We start from the raw sequence: 24,112 nt of genomic DNA, 5'->3' as shown, positions 1-24,112 counted from the left end.
TTCTGTTTGTTAGACACTACAGGGTTCTTTACATCCTTCATCTCAAATTAATCCCCAAAATAGCTAACATTTACTGAGCGCCTACCATGTACCAGGCACCACTTTAAGTGCTTTACATGTATTAATTCATTTAATGTCATAACAGCCCTATGAGGTGAATACTATATATTTCTTCTCATTTTTCAAATGAGGAAACTGAGGTGTAGAAAGGTTGAGAAACTTACCAAAGGACACACAATGAGAAGCAGCAGAGCAAAGATCTGAAGGCAGGCAATTAAGTATGTGAGTTCACAGCCTTAACCACTGCACTCCACTGCCCCTCATCACTCAGTGAAGCAGATATTATCCGCCTTGCAGAGAAGACAATACTGAGTTCAGAGTATATAATTTATCTGCCCAAGGTCAGACATTTAGTAATGGATGGGCTTGGAATCAAATCCAGGTCTACAGGATGTCAATGTTCATGCTATTGGGTTGGCCAAAAAGTTCGTTCGGCCTTTTCCGTAAGATGTTATGGGAAAAAACCTGAACGAACGTTTTGGCCAGCCCAATATTTCCATTCTCCTCCCAGCCTACTGGAGCGAGTGATAAAATAGAGCTGACACCCAGCTTCTCTGCAGTGAACGAGAATGGAAAGAAAGCCATCTAAGACATCTTCCCCCAACACCACTGCTTTCTTCCTCTAAGCTTCAAGACCTTTTGTATAGTAATGTTTGCTTTTTTCTGAGTTTACACAGCTTTTCGACAGCACAGAGTGGCAAAGAAAAGAGAACACAGTAACAGGAACATGTGAGCTATAAGTGACTGCAATACAAAATGAAACCAGGAAAAGCATTTTTAGACAGTTTACTGCAAAAAATTTATAGTAAGCAGACCAACTAAGTCCTCTTATTGTGCATTATACACAAAAAAGAAAATACTCTTTTTCATACCTATTCTTTAACCAAGCATAGCCTTCACTGTGTTATCCAAGTGCTCTGGATGTGTTTGAGAGAGTCCCTGGGCCCAAAGCCTTGAAAGTTCTCTAGACAGGTTTTCTGCAAAGTCTGGTTCCTGAGGATAGGGCAAGGTTTCTCTCCTTTTGGTGCTATTAACATTTTGGGCTGGATACTTCTTTATAGTGTGGGGCTGTCCTAAATATTGTAGGATGTTTAGCAGCATCCCTGGTCTCTACCCACTATACACCAGTAGGACAACTTTCTCCCATGCCCCCTGCAGTTATGACAACCAGCATGTCTTTAAACATGCCATAAGCCCCCCAGGGGACAAAATCATCCCATGTTGAAAATCACTGGGACAGGTCTCCAGTTCTAATAACTCAAGTTATTCTTACTTTTGGCCCCCTTTCACTTGTGTTCTTATCTATATTATTCTCATCTGTACTTGCTGCTTTATAAACATTCTTATTTGCTTTCCATATTCAGACAGGGGCCATGTTTATATTTTTGTATCTCCCACAGCCACAAGTAATTCATTCTGTTTAGAAGGCTCAACAAAAATGTCAAGAAACCTAGGTGCTCCGTGATTCTGAATAAAGAGTATGCAGAGGCTTCCCTGGTGGTGCAGTGGTTGAGAATCCGCCTGCCGATGCGGGGGACGCAGGTTCGGAACGTGGTCCGGAAAGATCCCGCATGCCGCGGAGCGAGCGGCTGGGCCCATGCACCAGAACTACTGAGCCTGCTCTCTAGAGCCCGCGAGCCACAACTACTGAAGCCCGTGTGCCTAGAGCCTGTGCTCCGCAGCGAGAGAAGCCACAGCAGTGAGAAGCCCACGCACCGCAACAATGAGTAGCCCCTTCTCTCCGCAGCTGGAGAAAGCCCGTGCGCAGCAACAAAGACCCAATGCAGCAAAAATAAATAAATTTTAAAAATAAATTTTAAAAAAAAAGTATGCAGGAGTTCCTTGTACTAGTCTTGCAACTTTTCTCTAAGTTCGAAATTATATCAATATAAAAAGTTACCAAAACATTACTAGAAATATGGGAGAAAATATTTTCAAATCATTTATCTGATAAGGGGTTAATATCTAGAATAGAAAGAACATTAAAACTCAACAACAACCAAAAATATATAACCTGATTTAAAAATGGACAAAAGACTTGAACAGACATTTCTCTAAAGATGATTTACAAATGGCCAACAAGTATATGAAAAGATACTCAAGATCACTAATCATCAGAGAAATGCAAATCAAAATGTGAGCTATCACCTCACACTCATTAGGATGGCTACTACTTAAAAAAGCAGAAGTGTTGGTGAGGAAGTGGAGAAGTTGGAACCCTTGTGTACTGTTGGCAGGAGTGTAAAATGGTGCAACCACTATGGAAAATAGTACGGCAGCTCCTCAAAAAATTAAAAACAGAACTACCATATGATCCAGCATTCGCATTTCTAGGTATATAATCCAAAAAAATTGAAAGCAGCATCTCAAAGACATATTTACACACCCATGTACATAGGGCGCATTATCACAGTAGTCAAGAGGTGGAAACAACCCAAATATCCACGTTCTACAACATAGATGAATCTTGAGGACATTTTGCTAAGTAAAGTAAGCCAGCCACAAAAAGACAAATACTGAATGATTCTATTCATCTGCGTTATCTAAAGTAGTCTTTCATAGAAACAGGAAGTTGAATGGTAGTTATAAAAGGATTGAGGTAGACAAAAATGGGAATTACTGTTTAACAGATACAGAGTTTCAGTTTTTCAAGATGCAAAAGTTCTGGAGATCTGTTGCATAGCAATGTGAATATACTTAAGACTACTGAACTGTACACTTAAAAATGGTTCTTCAGATGGTAAATTTTATGTTATATGATTTTATCACAATTTTAAAATATTTTAAAGAAAATATTTTAGAAATTATTTAGATTAAGTTCTCATTCTAAAAGAAGTAGAAAAGCAACCAAAGAACCTGCATAGTACTAATCTTCTCTGATTCCCTGATGAGATTAATCTGATAAACATTTATGGCGTACCCACTCTGTATAAGGCACCAAGGTACTACAGCATATCTGAAGGGAGACATACAATAACTAAAAGGTAAAAACAGGCATAATGCTAACCCAAACATTCACAGCCATAACTTCTACCCAATTTCAGGAAGGTAAAAATGTTTTTCAACTCAAATTCAACACTGCCAAAGGGAAATTTAGTCAACTGTTTGAGGAAATACCAAGTTTTCACCCTATAAGACCTCATCTTTCTCTGGAATGGTGATTAGTGATAACTGCATGGGTGAAAAGAACCACAAAGCAACTTCTGTTTCCCCATGGTTGGAGGAGCTGAGAAGGAGGTAGCTAACAGAGTTACCTGTTAAGAATTGAGTTACTTTGGTTTTCAACATGATTCCAAAAGCTCCCCAAAGTAGAAAATGTCCATTTTGTACATGAGAAGTCTATAAACTCCTCATGCTGGATGTTTCCTAAAATGCCATTCCTTCTACTCAATAACTAGTGTAGAGGAAACATATATTTTGATGACATTAGGTAGAATGAGATAAAGTTGGCAACATTTATTCCTTTCTAAGGTATTCCCACACTCTCAGTAAGCTATTTTCTGTTCTGTCATGCAACTTATCTGACACGTCTCTCCTTTGAGTACAAACCAAGTATGTTTGAGTTCCAAATCTCAAGTCTATGAATCACCGTTTCTACACCCAGGCAGCCGAAACTGTTCATTTATATTTTCCCTACTCTTTGATACTCACTAAATACTATGTATAACTTTATTTTGCATGATGCTTTTGGGAGGGAAGCTATAGATTGAACTTTTTTTTCAGTTGAGCTCTAGGATGTTCTTTTGTACTTACTTTTGAAAGCTGAGGCGTGCCTAATGCCCTAAAATCCATAACAACCCAACCAAATAATTGACCCACCTTTGGAAGGGCAGACTGAGTTAAAGCAGAGAAGGTTGCCTAGCTTCCTCTGAAGAGCCAGCTTCAATTCTCAAAATTCCTGCCTTACAACCAGAAATAGAGTCACCTGTCAAACTGATGAAAACCACTTGCCTAGGCTAATCTTCAGAATTCTATATATTTAATCTGCATTTTCTTTGGTCATTATTTAAAGGGCTTCTGGATGGACCATACATTGTACAAGCCACCAGAGTTGATGAGAAAAACAAAGAGTAAATACAAGTGAATGGTGTAAATAAATTACTTTATCTCCTCAACTTGATTCCATTCCCATGTACTTGAAACATTTATTACAAATAATCTAAAGTGTTACAAACTGAGTGCTAACAGTACCTCAGAAATAACCCCCATGTGAATGCTTTGCCAAATCTTGTCCTTGCCTATAAAGACAGTGTGGCACAGAAAAGAGGAGGGCTTTGGAATCGGGGCAGACAAGGGAAATATTTTCATCCCAGCTCTGCCACTTAGCAGTTGTGTAACCCTGGGCACACAGTAGTCTGAGCTTCAGTTTCCCCAGCTGTAAAATGAAGATAACCACAGCTGCCTCAAAGGACCATGAGGATTCAGTGAGAGAGCATCAGTGAAAGCACCTGGCATGTCGCAGCCACTCAACAGTCAGAATGAGCAGGGCCCTGTGGTTTCCAGCTGATAGAATGATAACAAACGCAGTCATACAACTTGGTGTCTCCTCTTCATTTTCAAGGCATCATTATTTCTAGAATTATTGTAAGGTGTTGTTATTATCAGAATGCAAGCATCTGGAACAGTGCAGGCACACCAGAGAGACTTCACAGAGGCATGAAACTCAAGGAAGTTGAACTCTGGCTGGAGAGAAAAAGTACCTTAAAAATGAGTCATAACACAAAATGTTCAACTGTCTGTCACAGATCATAAGTTCAAAGGAGGGAATGATTATTTAAAGCTGACTTACCAAGCAAGAATTCATAGAAGAGCAGGAAATTGAGGGAAGCCTTGGGATAAGGACAAGACACAGCTATGGGGGAAGAGGAATGAGAAATCTCTCAGAGAATGGAATACAGCTTTTAACCAGTAGCAGCAGTGGGCATGTGTACCCATCAGGTACTCGGGGAATAATAAAGAGACCAATTTTACTGCAGTGCAGAGCTTTGTGTAGGAGAGCAACAGAAGATAAGGTTGAGTAAGGTAAAGTAGTCAGGGATGCCATTAGGAGAACTCTACAAATTTCAGAGAAATAAATCATGGTTGGTAGAAATCACAGACTTTTTAAAAGAAACAATGTACAACCCAGTGAGTTTAGAAGAATGATCTATCAGAGACATCAGTGAGTGGATTGGAAGGGAGAGTGACCAGAGACTAAGCGACCAGTTACGAAGCCACTATCACAATCCTAGCAGGACGTGATGAAAAGCCTGAATTAGGATCGTGGCAGCATGACTATAAAGATGGAGACAGAGATGAGAGGTATGACACAGTCTCACAGACTTGAATGAAGAGGGAAGAAGCAAAGGTGACATGGTAGTTTCAAGAGTGGGAGACTGAGAAAAAGCACCATGACAGAAAGAGACAAGTCTGGAGATGAAATTAATCTATGAACACAGGAGGCAAATTCGGTTTCAGACAGGTTGTTATGGAGGTGACACCAAGAAAGAAAACAATAAGTCAGCATGCAAAGATGTGGACTCTAGATGGGAAGGAGAGCCCTCTGCTCAGAAAGGATGGCTGAATCCATGGAAGTGGCAAAGATTCTGGTGCAAAGAAACAAAATGGCACCAGCACACTGAGTACAGCTGTCCTCAAAACCCAGGTTCATAAGGAAGTGAAAACCTAACAGAAGTCAGAGGAGGAAAAGAAAAACATAAGTGTGTCACCAAGGCTGGGGAGATGAGTCTTAAGAAGACAAAGGTGGTCAAGAAAGCCAGATCCTACAGAAAAATCTATGAAGATGAGGGCTGGAAACAAGCCATCACACGTGGCAGTTATGAGGCCTCTGGAGACCTGCAAAAAAACAGGTTTGAAAAAGAGTCAGATGATAACAGGAAATAAATAAGTAGAAAGAGAGCAGAAGCAGTGTCTACAGTCTCTGTTTTCAAAGGCACTTTTTTAAGAGAAGTCTCTTTCAGATTTTTCCTTTGGAATACAAGAACATGTGGTTTTAAGAACATGAAAGAATCTGATAATACAAACTGTCCTTAGTGGTCTCAGGCCCTGGTCTTCTCATCCACTCTCCTTGTTTCATCTGATTTCTTGGTTACCCTGTGCAACCTCTCAACACCTCTTATTTTTTGGCTATACTCCTAGCCTCTCTCAGTAAGAGACAGTCATGTCTAATCACTCCTACCCCTTTCACTTCTTATTCTCTTTTTTCACTCACAACATAGAGACAAGGATAAAAGTCAGATTTTACAAGAAAACCGAGATTTAATAACCATCCTCTTCTGTGTTTTCAAAAGAAGACCATCTTCCCAAAAGTACATTAAAAAAATACTCCATATCATTAGTCATTAGGAAAACGCAAACTAAAACCACATAAAGCAACCACTTCATGACTATTAGAAGTACTAAAATTTAAAAGACTGGGAAGGATGCAGAGCAACTACAACTCTCATACACGGAGGATGAAAATGTAAGATACTACAACCACTTTGGACTAGCAGTTTGGCAGTTTTTTTAAAAGCTAATATACACCTACCGGGACTTCCCTGGTGGTCCAGTGGCAAAGACTCCATGCTCCCAATGCAGGGGACTCGGGTTCAATCCCTGGTCAGGGAACTAGATTCTGCATGCTGCATCTAAAAGATCCAGCATGCCACAACTAAAAAAAAAAAAAAAGATCCCACATGCCTCAACGAAGATCCCATGTGCCGCAACTAAGACCCAGCACAGCCAAGTAAATAAATAAATAAATATTTAAAAAAAAAAATGAAAGCTAGTATACACCTACCATACGATCCAGCCATTCTACTCCTAGGTATTTACCCAAGGGCAATGAAAGCAAAAGTCAATACAAAGACTTGTCCATGAATGTTCACAGGCAAAAAGTGGCATCAATTCAACTGTCCAACATCATGTGAATGGATGTTCAAATGTTGGTATATCCATACAACAGAATGCTAAGCGATAAAAATGAATTAACTATTGACAGATGCAACAACATAGATGAATTTCAATGATTATGCTGGGGCGGGGGGCCGGGAGGGAAGCCAGGAAGAAAGGAAGTACATACTGTATATTTCCATTTACAAAATGCAAACTACCTCTATAGTGCCAGAAAGCATATTAATGGTTGCCCAGTGATGGATGGATTGGAGGACATTGGAAGAAAGGTATTACAAACGGGCATGAAGAAACTTTTGAGGGTGATGGATATGTTCATTATCTCGATGGTGGTGATGGTTTCACGGGTATATATAAAACTCATCAAATTGTATATATTAAATATGTGCAGTTTACTGTATGTCAATCATATCTAAAGCTGTTTTTAAAAAGGACAGTTGGGACAATCAGCAAAATTGGAATACGGACTGTGTATCAGATAATATCGTACCAATGTTAAATTTTTTTAAATGAAGAAAGTGGATCTCCTAATCTCCATTAACAGACAGTCACCATGAAGGCTGGAGATGAGGGCTTCTCTCTGGTAAAGTGGAAACATCACTTGGGCACTCCCACTGTTATCCTATTTTTGAGAGAGAAAAAAAAAAACTAGCTGTCCTTTCCATCAAAGAATTCCCTCTTATGCGATATTTCCAAAATACATGCCTGCCTGTACTCTTTCATGTCTAAAACTGCTTGCATTACATAATCCTTTGGGGATAAAAAATTTCCATCGCTATGTGGCTCTGTGGACCAGAGCAGGGTCTATGGCTCTAATAGGAAAATGTAAAGAGCTTCTTTGGCCACTGTCAGGATCCCAGTTCTTTACTCGCGTGATTTCTTCATCCGCAGCCACTTGGATCTCATAGATACTTAAAATACAAGCTTCCTTTCCAAGAATTCCTTGCTGCTCAAAAAGTCTCATTCTTAGACAAACCCAGGAACAGACATTTATCTAAAGAATTTAGGCCTGAGGTACCATATCAGACACTCAGGAGAGACACCAGGAAAGTGGGAAAGGTCAGAATTCCTGATTGGTCTCTCTTCTGAAATCGCTGGAGAATAAAATCCCCCAGGGTCTCAAGCCATAGGCAAGAAAGAAGTAGCAAGTATAAACTACTTCTATGTATTTATGAATACAAATTACCAGGCTGAGTGCCCATCTCTGTATTCCCATCTAGCGTCAAAGATATGGCTGGCACTTAGATTAAAAATAAAGTACTCAATATGGCATTATAATTATCTCTCTAAAATTAACTTTCAAAATAATCAGGATAAATTAATCTTACTCCTAACTCCAAAAAGCCACATGTTTATTCTGCTTTGTACTTTTAAAACTTTAAGAAACTAAATTTTCTCAAAGTGATCACACAGAAATATATAACATACTCTCTCTAAAAGAAGTAAGTTCCTGTCGTCACCTGAAAATCTCACAAATATTCTTCAATTTCTTATTCTATTATCTTACAGAAGGTACAGTGAAATGGTACTATTTACAAATTTACACAAATTCAAGATACTCTTTTATATCATTTAAAACACCTTAAAACTATATTTTACCTGCACATACTACATTTTATTCTATACTATATGTTACTTGGGATATTATACATTTATAACTACACATTGCTCTACAGAATAAGAGGTACAGGGCTTCCCTGGTGGCGCAGTGGTTGGGAGTCCCCCTGCCGATGCAGGGAGCACGGGTTCGTGCCCCGGTCCGGGAGGATCCCACATGCAGCGGAGCGGCTGGGCCCATGAGCCATGGCTGCTGAGCCTGCGCGTCTGGAGCCTGTGCTCTGCAGCAGGAGAGGCCACAATAGTGAGAGGCCTGCGTACCGCAAAAAAAAAAAAAAAAAAAAGAGGTACAACATCACATACACTGTTCTTTACAGTCAATTTGAGGGAATATTCCAGGGAGATTTTGGCTATACATGATCTTGTCTTTTTACACCAACTTAGGACCTAACCCTCTCAGTATGAGACTCTTCCACAATCAGCTGCTGTTTTCTTACAAGACATGTAGTAGAAATTAGGGCAAGAATCTTCTTGAAGTGCCAGAGGAAAAAAAAGGATAACCTTCACCAAAACCAGCAGAGGTGCCAGGGGAAGATGGCTCCAGACCTTCCACTCCTCTGGAACCAGAAGGAGGGATTCCTACGTGCATCTCATCTTGCTAGGTCTTCCACAACCTGCAGAATCAGTATCCTGTATGTCACATACTGTGCCTATTGTTTAGACTACTAATGCTTCCTAGGACATTTTCATGAGATGGACCTAGTGATGACAATTTTTCCCCAAAGAAGAAAAGACAGTGTTCTTTGCTTCATGTAATCAATGCACTCTGGTTTTCAGCATCATATCTACACTCAGTTCTAGTCCTTTCTTTTGATTGTTCATTCTCTATATTACTATCCCTGGAATATCCTTTCTTCTTTGGCTCTTACTTTACCACTGGTTTTCATCTTTCATTATATCAGTAAAGAAAATTTAGCCCTATTGTCCATAAACTAAAGCCATTTCACATTCCCCTCATCTCAAACTTTTTAAATAATCTCAAACACAGAAACATGATAACACCCACTATCATGAGTATTACAGAACATTGTTCTGTTCTAACTAGTCCATTGAGGCAGGAAACAAAAACAAAAAGCATAACTATTTAGAAAGTAGGAGACACAAGTACATTATTTGTAGACAATATGATCGCATATCTTTATGGGGGAAAAAAATGTAGTGGATGAATCACCAGAAAAGGTACTAAAATTAAATGGGAAATTTACTCAGTAAGTACTTCTACCGACTGGCAATAATCAGTCAGGAAAACAACAAAAAGATGTCCTTGTTGTAATCAATTTATAGCAGGAGCAGTAGGATGAGTACTCTATAGGCAGACACAGAATTTATTCCAAGTGCATTCATTTGTCCTACAGAAAAATCTGAAGACTTTAATGCCCTCCCTTCTCCCTGTAGCCGAGACGAGTGCCAGAATGCCCTGCTCCAAAATGGGTACAAAATTTTGAACCTCCCAGGAATCTCCTCTCCTTGGCCTGGAGTAGATTCAAATATTTTTAAACAAAATAATAAAACTTAATGACATTTAATAATTAAGGGACAAAAATCCTACTGAATTTGACCAAATTCATTTTCTGAAACAGAAAGATGGTAAAATAGAAATGGATAGCCAACAAAAGACCTGCTGTGATACTTCCACATTTATCAATAGCATTAACTACACTGAACACACAGTCATATATTAGAGAAAAAAAAAACACCTGTTACTCTCCAAACACCCAGGTCCCTCCTTGTTGTGTCTTTACAGAGAACAGAGAGAAAACTTGAATTATTTAGGAAACTAACTCCTCATAGTTTTTCAAGACTTCCTGGAACCCTAAAATACCAAATTTATATCTCAGCTTCCAGGCAAAGTCATCCCTAAGCCAATTCGAAAATAAGATGGTTTACCCTTTTCTAAAGTCTTCTAAATTTCCCCCCCGCCATGTCAGTGTTATATACTTTACAGCAACATTCTTCAACGAGATTGCAAATGTGTAGACAAGAAAGGTTCCAGGCTACCTTCTCTGAACACCCTTCCCACCTGTGGGGCCCAACCAACAAACATTCCCACTTTCCTTTCTTCTAGATACCAAAACTCTAGTTTCGTTCACCTTTCTAGGCTGTCATGACCTCCAGAGGCAGCTGGGCTCCTCCCCAGACATGGGGTGAATTATGTTGGGTCAGAGTTCATCATCATGGTGATGGTATTCCCATGGCCAAGCCATTGGTTTAGACACGGACACAATTCTGGCCTAGGAGATGTGAGGGGTAGTTTCTAGGAAGGTTTTCCTCAGGCTTTAAGAATGCAGGACAGGTACAGTTTCTTTTTCATGTCTCTGGATGTAGTTATATAAAGATTTGAAGTCACTGAGCTGCTGAATTAACCGACCTTGGAAACACGTACTTCCAGGCCATTTGTTATGTGAGATAATAAATGTCCCTAGAGTTTAAGCTGCTTCCACTTGAGTATTCTGTCACTTGCAACCAAAAACTTTCAAATAATGCACCACCTAGATGTGCAGCTCAAATTTACTCCAGCTGAAGCACTTAAGTCTCTGACAATGGACATAAAAGACAAAACCAGTCAATCTGTAAAACTGGAAGAGGACATTTCCTTTATTGCTAAACTAGCTCTTTACAGAAAGGAGGCATTATTGATTATCTGGAAACATTATTCTGTCTTCGGTTGAAATTATCTTGTATCTCCTTTTTCTGAGATGAGTACTTCTCCCGTAAATTTGATGTACCTATTTAATATGGGGGGAGGAGATTTTTGATTACCATAATCTTACTGATTTACAAATGGTAACAACTTAATCCTAAATTATCTCTGTTGAGGCCAGACTAAAAGAAATAGGCTTAAACCAAAGGGATAGAGTTCACATATAAAGATGATTTTCCTGAGAGGATTATAGCGAAAAAAATTCTCCAGGACCAATATGGAATCTCCTTGATGAAAGTCTTTAAAAATAGATTATTCATGTAGCTGTGAAGCCTTAGGCACTATATTTGGATTATACGACAATTCAAGATCCCTGCCAGGCCTATCTAAAGAGAAAATTTATCTTCTTTCTAAACAGAAATTTAGGAAAACATCTAAGTGTTAAAATAAAAGAGAAGTAAAAACTTCTTAATCCCAAATTCTGGGACAGTTATATTTATCACATACCTGTGCAACTCAGTTCTTATAGCAAATTCATCTCGTTATACTAAGGATCAAAAAGGTGAACAGTATGATCGAAATCTATGTCTCAATTTCTATAAAATCTTGACAGTGTCAGTTAAGAGGCTTATTGGCCAGAAAATGTCCAGTGACTAATTTAACTAAGAGTTAATTTATTTAATTAAAAAGAGAAATGAAAGCACTTACTAGATTAAAAAGGAAATGGTATATACTTATCAGAATAAAACAGTTTCTGACCTATGGCAATTCTATAACTAAGAGAATAAAAATTTTGTAATGTTTTTAGGTTTAAAACTTTACTGCCCAAGAGTAGTGATGAATATACACTGTGCTGTTAAAAACACCATTTCAAATATTTAAGATTTATTACTACAGGGCATTAAAGCCCCATTCACATTTATAATGACCAACAATGTTGAAAAGCAAACACAAATAAGTATTCACTTCTCTAGGGAAGTCATAAGGTTTGCTGCATAATGTGCAGTGGGTAACTGGTCTTCGGCTTAGCAACTAAAACACACAGATTATCTGTCAGCTGCTCACACAGGAGCAGAACAAGGAGGGCAACAATGATGGACGGTATAGTAAAGAATGTGAGTCTCAGAAATACAGCCTATTGCTATGGTGACTTACACTTTTGTAGAAATTATAAAAAGGCACCCTTTCCAAGTGATTACAGGCCCAGAGATGCCTAACTTGCAGATTTATATTAAAAACAGATTATAACTAGCCATCACTAAAGACTAGGCTTGACTAAGAGAACAAAGTATTAAGTAGTCTTCTGGAATGGAAACACAAGACGTAGCATCTACTCAAACTAAACATACCAACTCAGTATTACAAACAAATGAAAAGGGACTTCCCTGGTGGTCCAATGGTAAAGAATCCACCTTCCAGTGCAGGGGACTCGGGTTCGATCCCTGGTCGGGGAACTAAGATCCCACATGCCGCGGGGCAACTAAGCCGTGGGCCACAACTACTGAGCTTGCGTGCCTCAACTAGAGAGAGAAAACCCACACGCCACAACTAGGGAGAAGCCCGCGCACCACAACGAAAGATCTTGTGTGCCACAACTAAGACCCGACACAGCCAAAAATAATAAATAAATAAATAAATAAATAAATAAACAAATGAAACAATAGTATTTTGTTTATCTTTTAATATCTTTTAAATTTACAGTCATTTATGTATTAGGAAATTATTTTGGGAAAAACAAAAAAAAAAAGGGGGGGGGGAAACAGTGCTTCAGTATAAAGAGAAATTATGCAAATATACACACACCCCTACATACTTATTCTAAAGTCAAGCCCTTGGTACTTTAAAATAAAATATAAATCGTGATTGTTTATTGAGAATGGCTATGTTAATGCCACCATAACATCTATGCAAGCCTTTCATGAGTCAAGAGGCAAAAACGTCAGGGATTCTCTGTAGTGGGTTAGAGATTCTGCCAGAAAGAAGGGGAGTGGCTGAGAACGGCTGTTTAAGTGTGAGTCACCACCTGCTCTGACTTCTGACCTCTAATTTTTTTAACTTCAGGACTTTCTCAGGTAATTATAAGATCTACCTACCAAGGTTCCAGTGTAGAGTTTTCAAGAGCAACATGTCACAGGGACACAGGGACACAACTGTCAAAGAAGAAACACCAAGTCTTACTGACTAACACAAGAAGACCAGGCAGGGTCCACCTAACAATGCTATCTGCACTTTATTGCCCAAATTATGAGATTTGTAGAACTCCAACCAGAAACTGATAGCACAGGCTTTGGAGATAAATAGCTCTAACTTTGAATCCCAGTTTCAAATCCTAGTTTCACCATCTATGAACTGTGGACAGTCCTTGGGCAAATTACTTAACTTCTCAGTGCCTTAATTTCTACATATGTAAAATGTGGATAACACAGTACCTACCTCAAAAATTGTTATGATAATTAAAATTAGGTAATATAAGTAAAGTACTTTAAACACTACCTGGCATATTATACATATTCAATAATTGTCAACCATTATTAATATCATTACTACCAATAATAGTGGTTTCTTTACTTCTCTTTTGATCCAGAAATCCCACTTCTGGAAACCCACCCTGGAGAAATAATCCAAACTACAGTAAAAGCACAAAAACACTTATTACAATGTTATTTGTGACGGTGAAAAGTTAGAGGAACCTAAATGTATACCAATAAGGAAGCAATTGAGTAATTTATCAAATATCCATTCAGTAAAATATCACTCCATCACTAAAAAATACGTTAGAAATATAATAAAGAATTATGGAGCAAAATAACTAAGGGTTTACAGGATTGTACAAAGTGAAAAAAAGCCAAGATTTAAAGCTATATGTATAACACTGTAAAATTATATTTTAAATGCATATAAAAAAAGACGAGCAAGTAATACACCAAAATCGTAACAGTGGATGTGACAGGATAATGAAATTTTGAATGATTTTTTTTCTTTTCTATACTATCATGTAGTCATATTACTCTTATAATTTTAAAATTAATTTATTTTTAAATATATTTAATTTGCTGCAGATTTACTTTCATATTTATTAAATAGGATTATTAAAATGGTAATAAAAGTTAAACCACAAAACTATATTACTGAAGTAGTTCAAGATTAAAGTAGAAATTAGAATAAAACAAATGCTTCAAGTATTAACGTTCAAAATTAAAATATCACTTTTTAAAAATCTGAGTCCCTGACGAATTATGAGCTTACATTTAAATTGAACAGAGCCCAGGGAACATTTTCATCTGAGACTGAATGATATACATACTTTTTATTTTAAAAGCAGTGTCAAGGAAATGAAATCATTTAAGAGACATGAAGATATAGTGCTGGTTTTTAGTCTTGGGAAAACCATACCTCATAACAAAGCCTAAATTATTCCTGGTAACAAAGTAAAATTGTAATAAATGCCTTTCCATTTGAATAAATCAGATATTACATACAATGTATATTTTCATTGTTTTAAAATGTATCCATTTAGAGAAGGTATGACAGAAATAATGTTTTACAAACTGGGGAGCTAAACAGTCAACAAACATTTTATGAATCCCAAAAAACATCCCAGAAAACATCCAGGGAAAAAGGGAAACAAATTTACAGCCAAACTCACACTATTCTCACTACTGTCCAAATTTGCTCTTCTATCAACCGCCCTCTATCATGTTGACGCTGTCACACTGGGGACCCCCACAGCAGTCTTACTACTTCAGAGGGTCTCCAATTCATTCCTTCCCCCTTTCCAGCAATGGCCCACACCCCTGGGTTTCCTCTTCACTGCTCTGGTCCAGGCTTCCCCAATTGACGCCCCCCACACACACACCCTTTCTATCTTGTTCATTCACATCAATCCTCTATATAGATTAGAGGAACAGAATTACTAAAGCATGGATTTAAAAGCCATTCCCTTGCTCAAAAATATCCAGTGGTTCTCCAATATCTACAGCACATGGCCCAGGCTGCTCAGTGTGGCTTTCAGTGTCAGTGCTGACAAACGTTCCAGCAGCATCTCCAACTCCTCACCTGGGTTTACCATAAACTCCAGGCTAAGGCTCCTCAACTGTGGGTCCCAGCACACATGTCACTGTGTATCCTGTCATTGTAAGTAGTCATAGTTTGTAACCAATAATGGCTCAAGTACCAAAAACTTATGAATTATTTACTTTTTAAACTAAGCTAGAAAGGATTCAGGTTTATGCCTATAATGTCTTCTCATGTACCTGCGTTAGAAATGGGGGTGGAATTTCTACTAGAACACTGTGAACTGCCTATCATTCTCGGTTCCCCATGGAGGTGTGTTACACATGAAATCTCATCTGTCACATGAGTCCACACAGTGGAAAGCTGTTCCAAACCAGGGCTCCTCAAAGAGTGGCATCACCAGAGGTACCTTCCACCTGCGAAGGGAACAAGCAACCTGCCTCACTTCAAGTTAACTGGTCAATAGTTAAATTTTAAAAGCCACCTTTCTGTTCATAAAGAGCCAGGGGAGGGGGACAGAAGGACTCTAGAGGCAACCAGAGACTAGGAGAAGAACTTTTTTAGAATCGCTCTACTCCATCAAGATGGAGATAGATTATTAGCAAGTTGGAGGCAAAGAATTTCATTTTATGGACTTTCTACTCACAGTGTTGATATGAAATTTATTTTTTTAACAAATATACTTAACTTTAAAAACATAGATATCTAAAAAACAATATTCCCTGGTGGTGCAGTGGTTGATAGTCTGCCCGCCAATGCAGGGGACACAGGTTCGAGCCCTAGTCCGGAAAGATCCCACATGTCACAGAGCAACTAAACCAGTGCGCCACAACTGCTGAGCCTGCGCTCTAGAGCCCACAAGCCACAGCTGCTGAGCCCACGTGCCACAACTACTGAAGCCCACGCACCTAGAGCCCATGCTCCGCAACAAGAGAAGCCACCACAATGAAAAGCCCGCACACCGCAACGAAGAGTAGCCCCCGCTCTCCGCAACTAGAGAAAGCCTGCATGCAGCAACGAAGACCCAATGCAGCCAAAAGTGAATAAATAAACTTATAAAAATAAATCAATAAAAAACAATATGAAGTATATCATAAAACAGAAGGTACTTAAATATGGAAGAAAAATGAGTGGGCTTCTAGATTACAGCATATGGGGAAAGCCTGCTCTAAACAAATAGAGCTACCTGCCTTTCTTCCAGCTGTGACTGCATTTTACTTCCTCTGATCCATTTTCACACTTTTTCTTCCACCTGTTATGTCATCTTTTCATCCTCCCTCCACCCAATCTCTGTCTACTGAAATGCTAGGATATAGTCAAATGTCAGTTCCTCTTCAAAATTATCCAAGACTCCCCAAGCTCACTCCATCAGGCCACCACTCTCTTGTAGGTGGTCCAACTGCATCTTGTAGTTCTGCTATTTTTTAAAAACTCATCTCTTCAAGTAGATGGAATGCTCCCTGAGGACAGAGAATATACTGATTCATCTTTGGGCATCACAGAGAGCATAACTCTGTTATGCCACAGACTATACAGAAAATGTTGGTTTAATTAAACTGAATTTCTAAACAATCTGTTCAGAAGATGCACCATGGTCAGCAGTCAGGATCCTACATTCACCTACTAACAGCTGCTAAGCACAGGACAGGAATGGGTTATTAAAGGGAAAGTGCGGGGCTTCCCTAGTGGCGCAGTGGTTAAGAATCCGCCTGCCAACACAGGGGACAAGAGTTCAAGCCCTGGTCCGGGAAGATCCCACATGCCACAGAGCAACTAAGCCTGTGCACCACAACTACTGAAGCCCATACTCCGAAACAAGAGAAGCCACTGCAATGAGAAGGCCGCGCACTGCAGTGAAAAGTAGCCCCCGCTCATCTCAACTAGAGAGCCCGTGCACAGCAACAAAGACCCAACGCAGCCAAAAATAAATAAAAATAAAATAAATAAATTTATTTTTTAAAAAAAGGTAAAGTGCCTCCCCCTTTTGGGGCACAAATGTTAATGTGCCATTTTAAAACAAAATAACCTGAATTTTCTCTTAAACCCTAAGGCATTTGTCCACACTAAATCTACAGGCTTCTTGTACATCAGTAATGTAGGAGCCCAACATTTACTAACGTCAGTTGTAACGTCTGGAAGGCAAATCATTCATTATGCCACTCATAATTTATTTATTTGGAAGTAGTATATCTTATTTCAGAGAGGAGCCAATGAAACTTACATAAATACATATACCACAAGATAAAATGACATATCTAAGAGGAGAAAGAGAAAAATGGGACAAAGGAAAACTAAATGTGGGAAATATAAGCTGTCCTGGGAGTGAGGTTCATGTACCAAATTAATAAAATTCTGCGCACTTGCTAGAGGTAGGTCAGAGGTTTGGCTCTAACACTTCTGGCAGCCAACAAACAGGATGATCCAATCAGTTACATGATTCAGCATCCTTAAGATAAAAACAAAAAGCTCTTAGAGAACTCTCTCTTCCTTGGTCCTCATGAAGAGGATATTATATACTGTAACAAATAAAGTCCTCAGTGACATCCCTAAAGTTGATTTGTCAGAGAGTTTTGGGAGACCATCCCTCATAACAATCCTCACAAACAAATGCCAACACACAAGTCAATAAATGCAAAATGACAGAGAGGACGGAAGAGGAAGACAATCAGGGCAGGGTGGGGTCCAGGTACACAGCTCTCTGCAGGTCTAGATTTATCAGAGACAGATTTTATTCTATCTAGACTAACCTAAAATCCAGAGGCTTCAGGCATCTAATTCTCTTTGAAATTATAAACAAAACTTGATGTGCTCATGTCCATTTTTCTGGGGGATATGTCGGTAGTTTCATAACATCCTCAAAGAGAAGCATGACTCAAGAAAAATTAAGAACCACTCATCTAAAGAACTAGACTGTACATATCCTTCAAGCAACCCTCCATTAGCAGTTTGTCTTCTGAGCTTCTGAGAAGTGCTAAGCCTCAAGACTATAGCCCCTGACAAGCACCGGAAGTATAGCTTCTCTCTGATGTGAAGTGTGGAACTCTAGGCTTAAATGGCTGTGTGTCAATTTTATGATACAATGATATATGACCTTTAATACAATAATGTCCATAAGCATATAGAACACATAACAATCATTCTTCTATATAAGTTTCAGCCATGAACATTGACAAAGGTGCCTCAAACGGTCAGTGATATTTCTTCTAGCTAATATAAAAAGTTTAAAACAAAAAACACATTTTGCCTGTGGATAAAAATTATGGATAAGCACCAAAAACAATTTTCTTAGATAAACAGTATTTTATAATTTTAAAAATAACCTTTCCACATTAGTTGATACAATCTATTTTTTTTCTTTTTGTTATTTTAATTTTCATTATACAGCAAAAGAGTCACTGCCATAGCTTTAGACACACACACACACACACTTTCAACCATCCACCCATAGTATGGTGGTTAGAATGTTATCAAGGGCCCAAGGGAATCAAGTAAGGAAGCTGGCCCATAGCACCTCTAAAAAAAACATGGCTCATTAAGCTATCATCCATCTGGAAATCACAGCCATCCAGAGTCTGGTTCTCAGCATAACAAGTCTGGAGACATAGCTTAGTCAAAAATACACAGTTGAACATAGCTTTGTCAAAAATACACAGTTGAACAGACTCAAGAGAACTAACTCATGTTAACAACTCAGAAGAGGCTGAAGTACAAGTCAGAATACCAATTTATTAATTAATCATAAAGAATATTCCTTTTCACTAATCAGAAAATTTGCACCTGAAGCCAGGATGCTACTTCCCCAATGCTAGGATACCTGGAATCCTAAATTAATAATCAATCCACCGGAAGTTAGAACAAATAGTGATAGAGAGTTCGGTGGATACCTAATGAATTATCTATATCCAACATACACCTTTCTAGTGATCAAAGTTGTGGCTTTCATGTGTAGAGTCTCTTTCCTTCCCTTGGATACCGTTGCCCCGACACTACAGACTTCTTGGTCTCTAAGCTTTCTTCTTCCACATCCTTCTCTCCATCAAGTATTTTTCTAGATAGGGTATTAATACAACTGATGATATGAACCTCACATGCATTATTATCCGTATTTTTCAGATTAACAACTCCCAGATAGGGCTTCCCTGGTGGCGCAGTGGTTAAGAGTCCGCCTGCCGATGCAAGGAACGCGAGTTCGTGCCCCGGTCTAGGAGGATCCCACATGCCGCAGAACGGCTGGGCCCGTGAGCCAAGGCCGTTGAGCCTGCGCGTCCAGAGCCTGTGCTCCGCAACGGGAGAGGCCACAACAGTGAGAGGCCCCCATACCGAAAAAAGAAAAAAAAAAATCCCAGATAAAGCTGCTTAAGCAACTTGCCCAAGGTTACAGCTAGTTTAAGGCAGAGCACAGATTCAAAGCCTACACTTTTAACCTTGCAGTAAATGACACCTTCAAGGTGTCTTTCCCAGGGCCTCGCACCTTCCAATTTGATTTAAATGACCCTCTTCAGTATTCCAATAACACCCTAAGCACACAATGACTATAATTTCTGGTACACAGGTCTATCTCTCTCACCACACTGAAACTTTCTGAGAACAGGAATCATGTCTCATTCACCTCTGTATCCCTAGTGTGCTATCTATTTACCTAGGTAAATATGCAAACTAATTTGTCCACTGGTTTAATATAAAGCTTATCAAACTGAAGGCCTTGAATAAGCTATGCAGTCTAAGGAAGGTCACAACTTCTCCTGCCATCAATAAACATCTCATCTAAAAAACAGGATGAAATAGATATACAAGGTGGCTTAGGTTCCTTCTGTATCTAAAAGCACTACCATGGGTCCTGATTTTTAATAGCCTATCTTATTAGTTTGAATTATTAGAAACAAAATTAAATTCCTCATCATCTTCCATACCACACTACTACTACTCTCTACATATATGTGTATGTAGAGAGTTCAGAAAAAGCTTCCTCTTTTCTGAAAGGTGAGAACTATCATCTACACCAAAATCAAACAGTGGCACCCTCCTCTGGTGAATATTAAAGAAGCTAAACAACACAGAAGACAAGAATTAGATGGTCGGATTTTCTTTGAATGAAAGAAAAAGGAAGAGAGAAATACCTAAGATTATTTGTCATCACATTCCCAATAGCAATTAAATAGCTCTTTTTTATAACTCCTTACTTTGCCCTAAAACAAAGCCAAAATGAATGAACTGGCTATGCACTGTAGGATGTTATAGACAGAACAATTGTTCTGTATTTCAGGGTACTGATAATATTATTTTGCAAACAGCAAGCTTTTTAATATAAGGCACAATGAAACTCATTTCATAGTTTAGCTAACAATGATGATCTCTTTTATTATTTAAAAATTTAACGAAAAGCCCTATACATGTAAACTATTTCTAGTTAAATAAAAGCATTTCGCATGTCCCTTTTCTGAATGGTACATTTGCCAGAAGATAATACTGGAAAATTTTCAACCTGAAATCTGTTGGAGTCTTCAATATTCACGTTTTAGAATATCAGTTTAGAAGAAAATTTAAAAATACTCATTCACTTACATGTGCAGGCTCAAAACATGCCAATGCAGCACACCCAGATAAGCACACCCCAGAGTTTCACAACATTAACACTACATCCAGACCTTTAAGTTAAGAATAAAACTGTACTTTCTAACACAAGAATCAGATCATCATCTGCCAACAATTTTAATATAAAGTATATAATAAATATAAGCTTTATTAAATGATTTACAACAGTCAAGGCACATAAAATGAAAATATAGACATTCTGACTCAGACCAGGAAACAAATCAGCCATCATATTGGCAACCTTATCTTTCAGATATGTTTTTTACCCAAATACACAGCGTCCCTTCCCTCAATTAACTTCACATCTTTCACCTACCCAAGGGGCAAGGAAAGAACCCCATACTACACAAGAGGCTACAAATTTACAATCAGTGAGAAACCTTCGTTTTGAAACACAGCATATAGAAAGGGCTAGGGTGGATGGAAGATAGCAAAAACTGATTTCAGCTCTACCAAATAAATTTTCCAATCAAGTTTGCCATTCCTGGCAAAGTTGGTTCTACCAGGTAGGTACATACAGTATGTGGGAAAGATTAGCAGAGGGTTGGGTGAAGTGACCTTGTATCAAAGAGAGAATGCAGTTAAGATACCCAGTTGAGAGCGTTCTCAATGTTCACCCAAAACAAAGGCCAAAGAACAAGCTTGAAAGAGAATGATATCCCCTACAGCCCACCCAGAGACCAGAAGCGGCAAGAGAATTGAGGGGGAAAAGTTGGATGGGAGGAGGGGGCGGGGGGAGGAGGAAATGATGAAGAAGGGGTGGTGAAGAGGGGGTGCAGGGAGTAAGAAAGTATGCTTTAAAAAAAAAAAAAGTATGCAGCAATGAAACTCTTTTCCAAACTGCCAAGTTTAGAGAGATGGGGTGGCTGGCCTGCTACTCTCTGGAGCACCGCTCTGGAGCCACATTTGCCACTCACTTCGCCTGGGCCGATGCCCAAGGACCAAAGCCAACTCTCGCCCTGACCTCCAGGAAATCTGAGCCCCGACAAGCAATCAGGGTGCCGCAGAAATGCGGGAGAGGGACGTGAACCGGCCTCTAACCTCATCTCTTGCTCCCACATGAACCCCAAATAAAGGAATTTAGAAGCAGGGAGACGTCTGCGTCCCACGCCGGCCAGGGCGCAGGGGCAAGATCTGGGCACCGCTACCTCTGCGGGGATTGCCACCTCTGCAAAGGCCAGAGGCATCTCGGTCCCGTGCCTCGATCCAGCTAAAAGCAGGCGGCCAGCAAAGCACTGCTGTCAAGTGGCCGGATTGCACTTGTAAAGTTAATGGAATTAGGAAGAAGCGCAGCGCTGCCCCTCGGGTTCCTCCTCAGGGCGAAAGAGCTGGAAAGGAGTCAGAGTTTCCTTCATGCTTACTAAGTCCTCACTGATTCGGCTCTGCATATTTTATCTTTTTCCTAACGACAATCAAAGATTTCTTCCTTCTTTGCGCCTAGCTCGGCCTCAAACCCCATAACAGGGGCGCTGAGGCCCTGGGCCAAAGTTCACTGTAGAAACCACTAACTCTCCCAGCAAAACTAACACAGTCATTTGCTGGACTCTGGCCTTGGGAAACCTCATAAATTATGAGGCATGAAATAGGTTATGGATGACCCTTCCTCCCCCACACTGGACCCTCAGTACAAGAGGTCTGGATCCCGCGGTGTTTCTGGCAACTTGGCCACGTTTGGAACTAGTGGCTTTGTCCAGCCCGACACCAGGTCATCACCACGCCCCTCGCACACAGGTGCTACCCGACACGCCCACCACGTCCTGCTGTTTACACATACACAAACACACACACACACTCAAAGCCCCAGAGAACTCCTACCTCGCCCCCGTGCCCGTCGAAGATCCCGAAGATGGACGGATGCGTCTTATTGGCTAGGTCCGTAAGAACTTCAAAGCGGTCCTCCATGTGGTCTCTCCGGCCCTGGATGGAATACACGGCCACATTGTGGCTCTTGAACTCCCAGGTCTTGGAAAACTCGGCCTCCAGCACATCGAGCCCTCCCAGTCGGTCGTTCTGCATGATCTCGGCCACCTTGCCCTTCACCATCTTCACGGCGTCCCGGCTGGACTTGACGATGGTCTTCACCTCATCCGTGTGGAAGAAGTAACTCCACAGCGCCAAGCTGATGCACAGCAGGAAGAGCGTCTCAGGTCTCAGCAAGAAGTAGCGCATGATGCGACCCAGTAGAGACAGCAAAGTCATTGTATCCTCTATCATTTATTATCGCTAGAGCCCCAACCACCAGCAGCGACGCGCGCCCCGAAAGCTCGCCGGGTCCCGGAGCACTGCGGGGAAAGCCCGCGGGGAGGGAGGCGGAGCAGCAGCCGAGGGTTAGGGGGAGGAGGCTCACGGAGCCGGGCGGAAGATGGACAAGCAGGCAGCTCCGAGCCCGCACGGTGAACAGAGGCAGTTTCCCTTTTGTCTCCCGGCTTCTGCGGCCCGAAGGCCCGCGCCCAGCACACCGACGTCTGAGCCAGCCGCCCGCGCCGCCTCCCCTCCCTACGCCCCTTTGTGAGGCGGCGGCTGCCGAGACGCCGGCGGTGGCAGCAGCAGTCGCGGGTGCCGGGGCTGGACGAGAGAAATCAAGTTAAAGTTGCGCCGGGCGGGTCTGCCGCGGTGGGCGGGAGAGTTCCGGGGCGCTGGCGCCCCCGCGGCGCCTCCGCGGGTGCCCCCTCGCTGCTCCGGGGAGCGATCGGCAGGTGAAGAGGCGCGAGGCGCTAGAGCCCCGCGGGTGAGAGATGCACGTCCCCTTGGTCGCCGCCGCAGGGGAGCGCAGAGCGGGCCGAGCTCTCCGAGTCCTTCAGACACCCAGGGGGCCCTAGAGAATAAAAGTTTTGCGGGAGCCTGGGCAGAGGCGGGGGTGCGCGGAGCCCGGGGACGCAGCACGATCGGCGCGGAGCCGCAGGCGGCCGGCCGGGCTCTGCCTGCCTCACCGCAGCACCTCCCTGCTCCGCTCCGCTCGGCTCTGCTGGGCTCGGGCGCTCCCTCCTAGCGCCGCCGCTCGCACTCGCCCCGCCTAGTGCTCGCTCGCCCCGCCTCGCCCCGCCCCTTGAGCCGGGACTTGAGGCCCGGAGGTGCTCGGGCCGAGCTGTCAAAGGCCGAGGCAAATCGGCGGCGGCTGGCGCGCTTGCAACTGCGGGCGGTCCGGACGAACCGAGGGGGGGAGGGAAGGGGCGCGTCTGCAGCCGAGCTCGAGTGGATGGTATTGTCTGCCTCTTGTGAGAGCTCTCAGAACAATATAATACTGACCCTGGTAGGCTGATCGGTGGTTTCGCGGGATCCACTGCTACCGGCTGG

General features: G+C 41.1%; 1 protein-coding gene across 1 annotated transcript in view; it reads right to left on the bottom strand.

Moving 5' to 3' along the window:
• Positions 1-23,785, bottom strand: part of PPM1L (protein phosphatase, Mg2+/Mn2+ dependent 1L) — a 337,545-nt gene extending 313,760 nt beyond the window's left edge. Inside the window, exon 1 of the mRNA XM_004281858.4 lies at positions 22,634-23,785. Within this exon, the coding sequence (XP_004281906.1) occupies positions 22,634-23,032 (399 nt within the window). The 5' untranslated portion in view covers positions 23,033-23,785. The remainder of the gene's footprint in view (positions 1-22,633) is intronic.
• Positions 23,786-24,112: the final 327 nt, after the last annotated feature.

This window comes from Orcinus orca, chromosome 5 (assembly GCF_937001465.1).
Source record: "Orcinus orca chromosome 5, mOrcOrc1.1, whole genome shotgun sequence".
Taxonomy (NCBI): Eukaryota; Metazoa; Chordata; class Mammalia; order Artiodactyla; family Delphinidae; genus Orcinus; species Orcinus orca.
The sequence above is the reverse complement of the archived record's forward strand: the minus strand, read 5'-3'. Positions and strand labels throughout refer to the sequence as shown.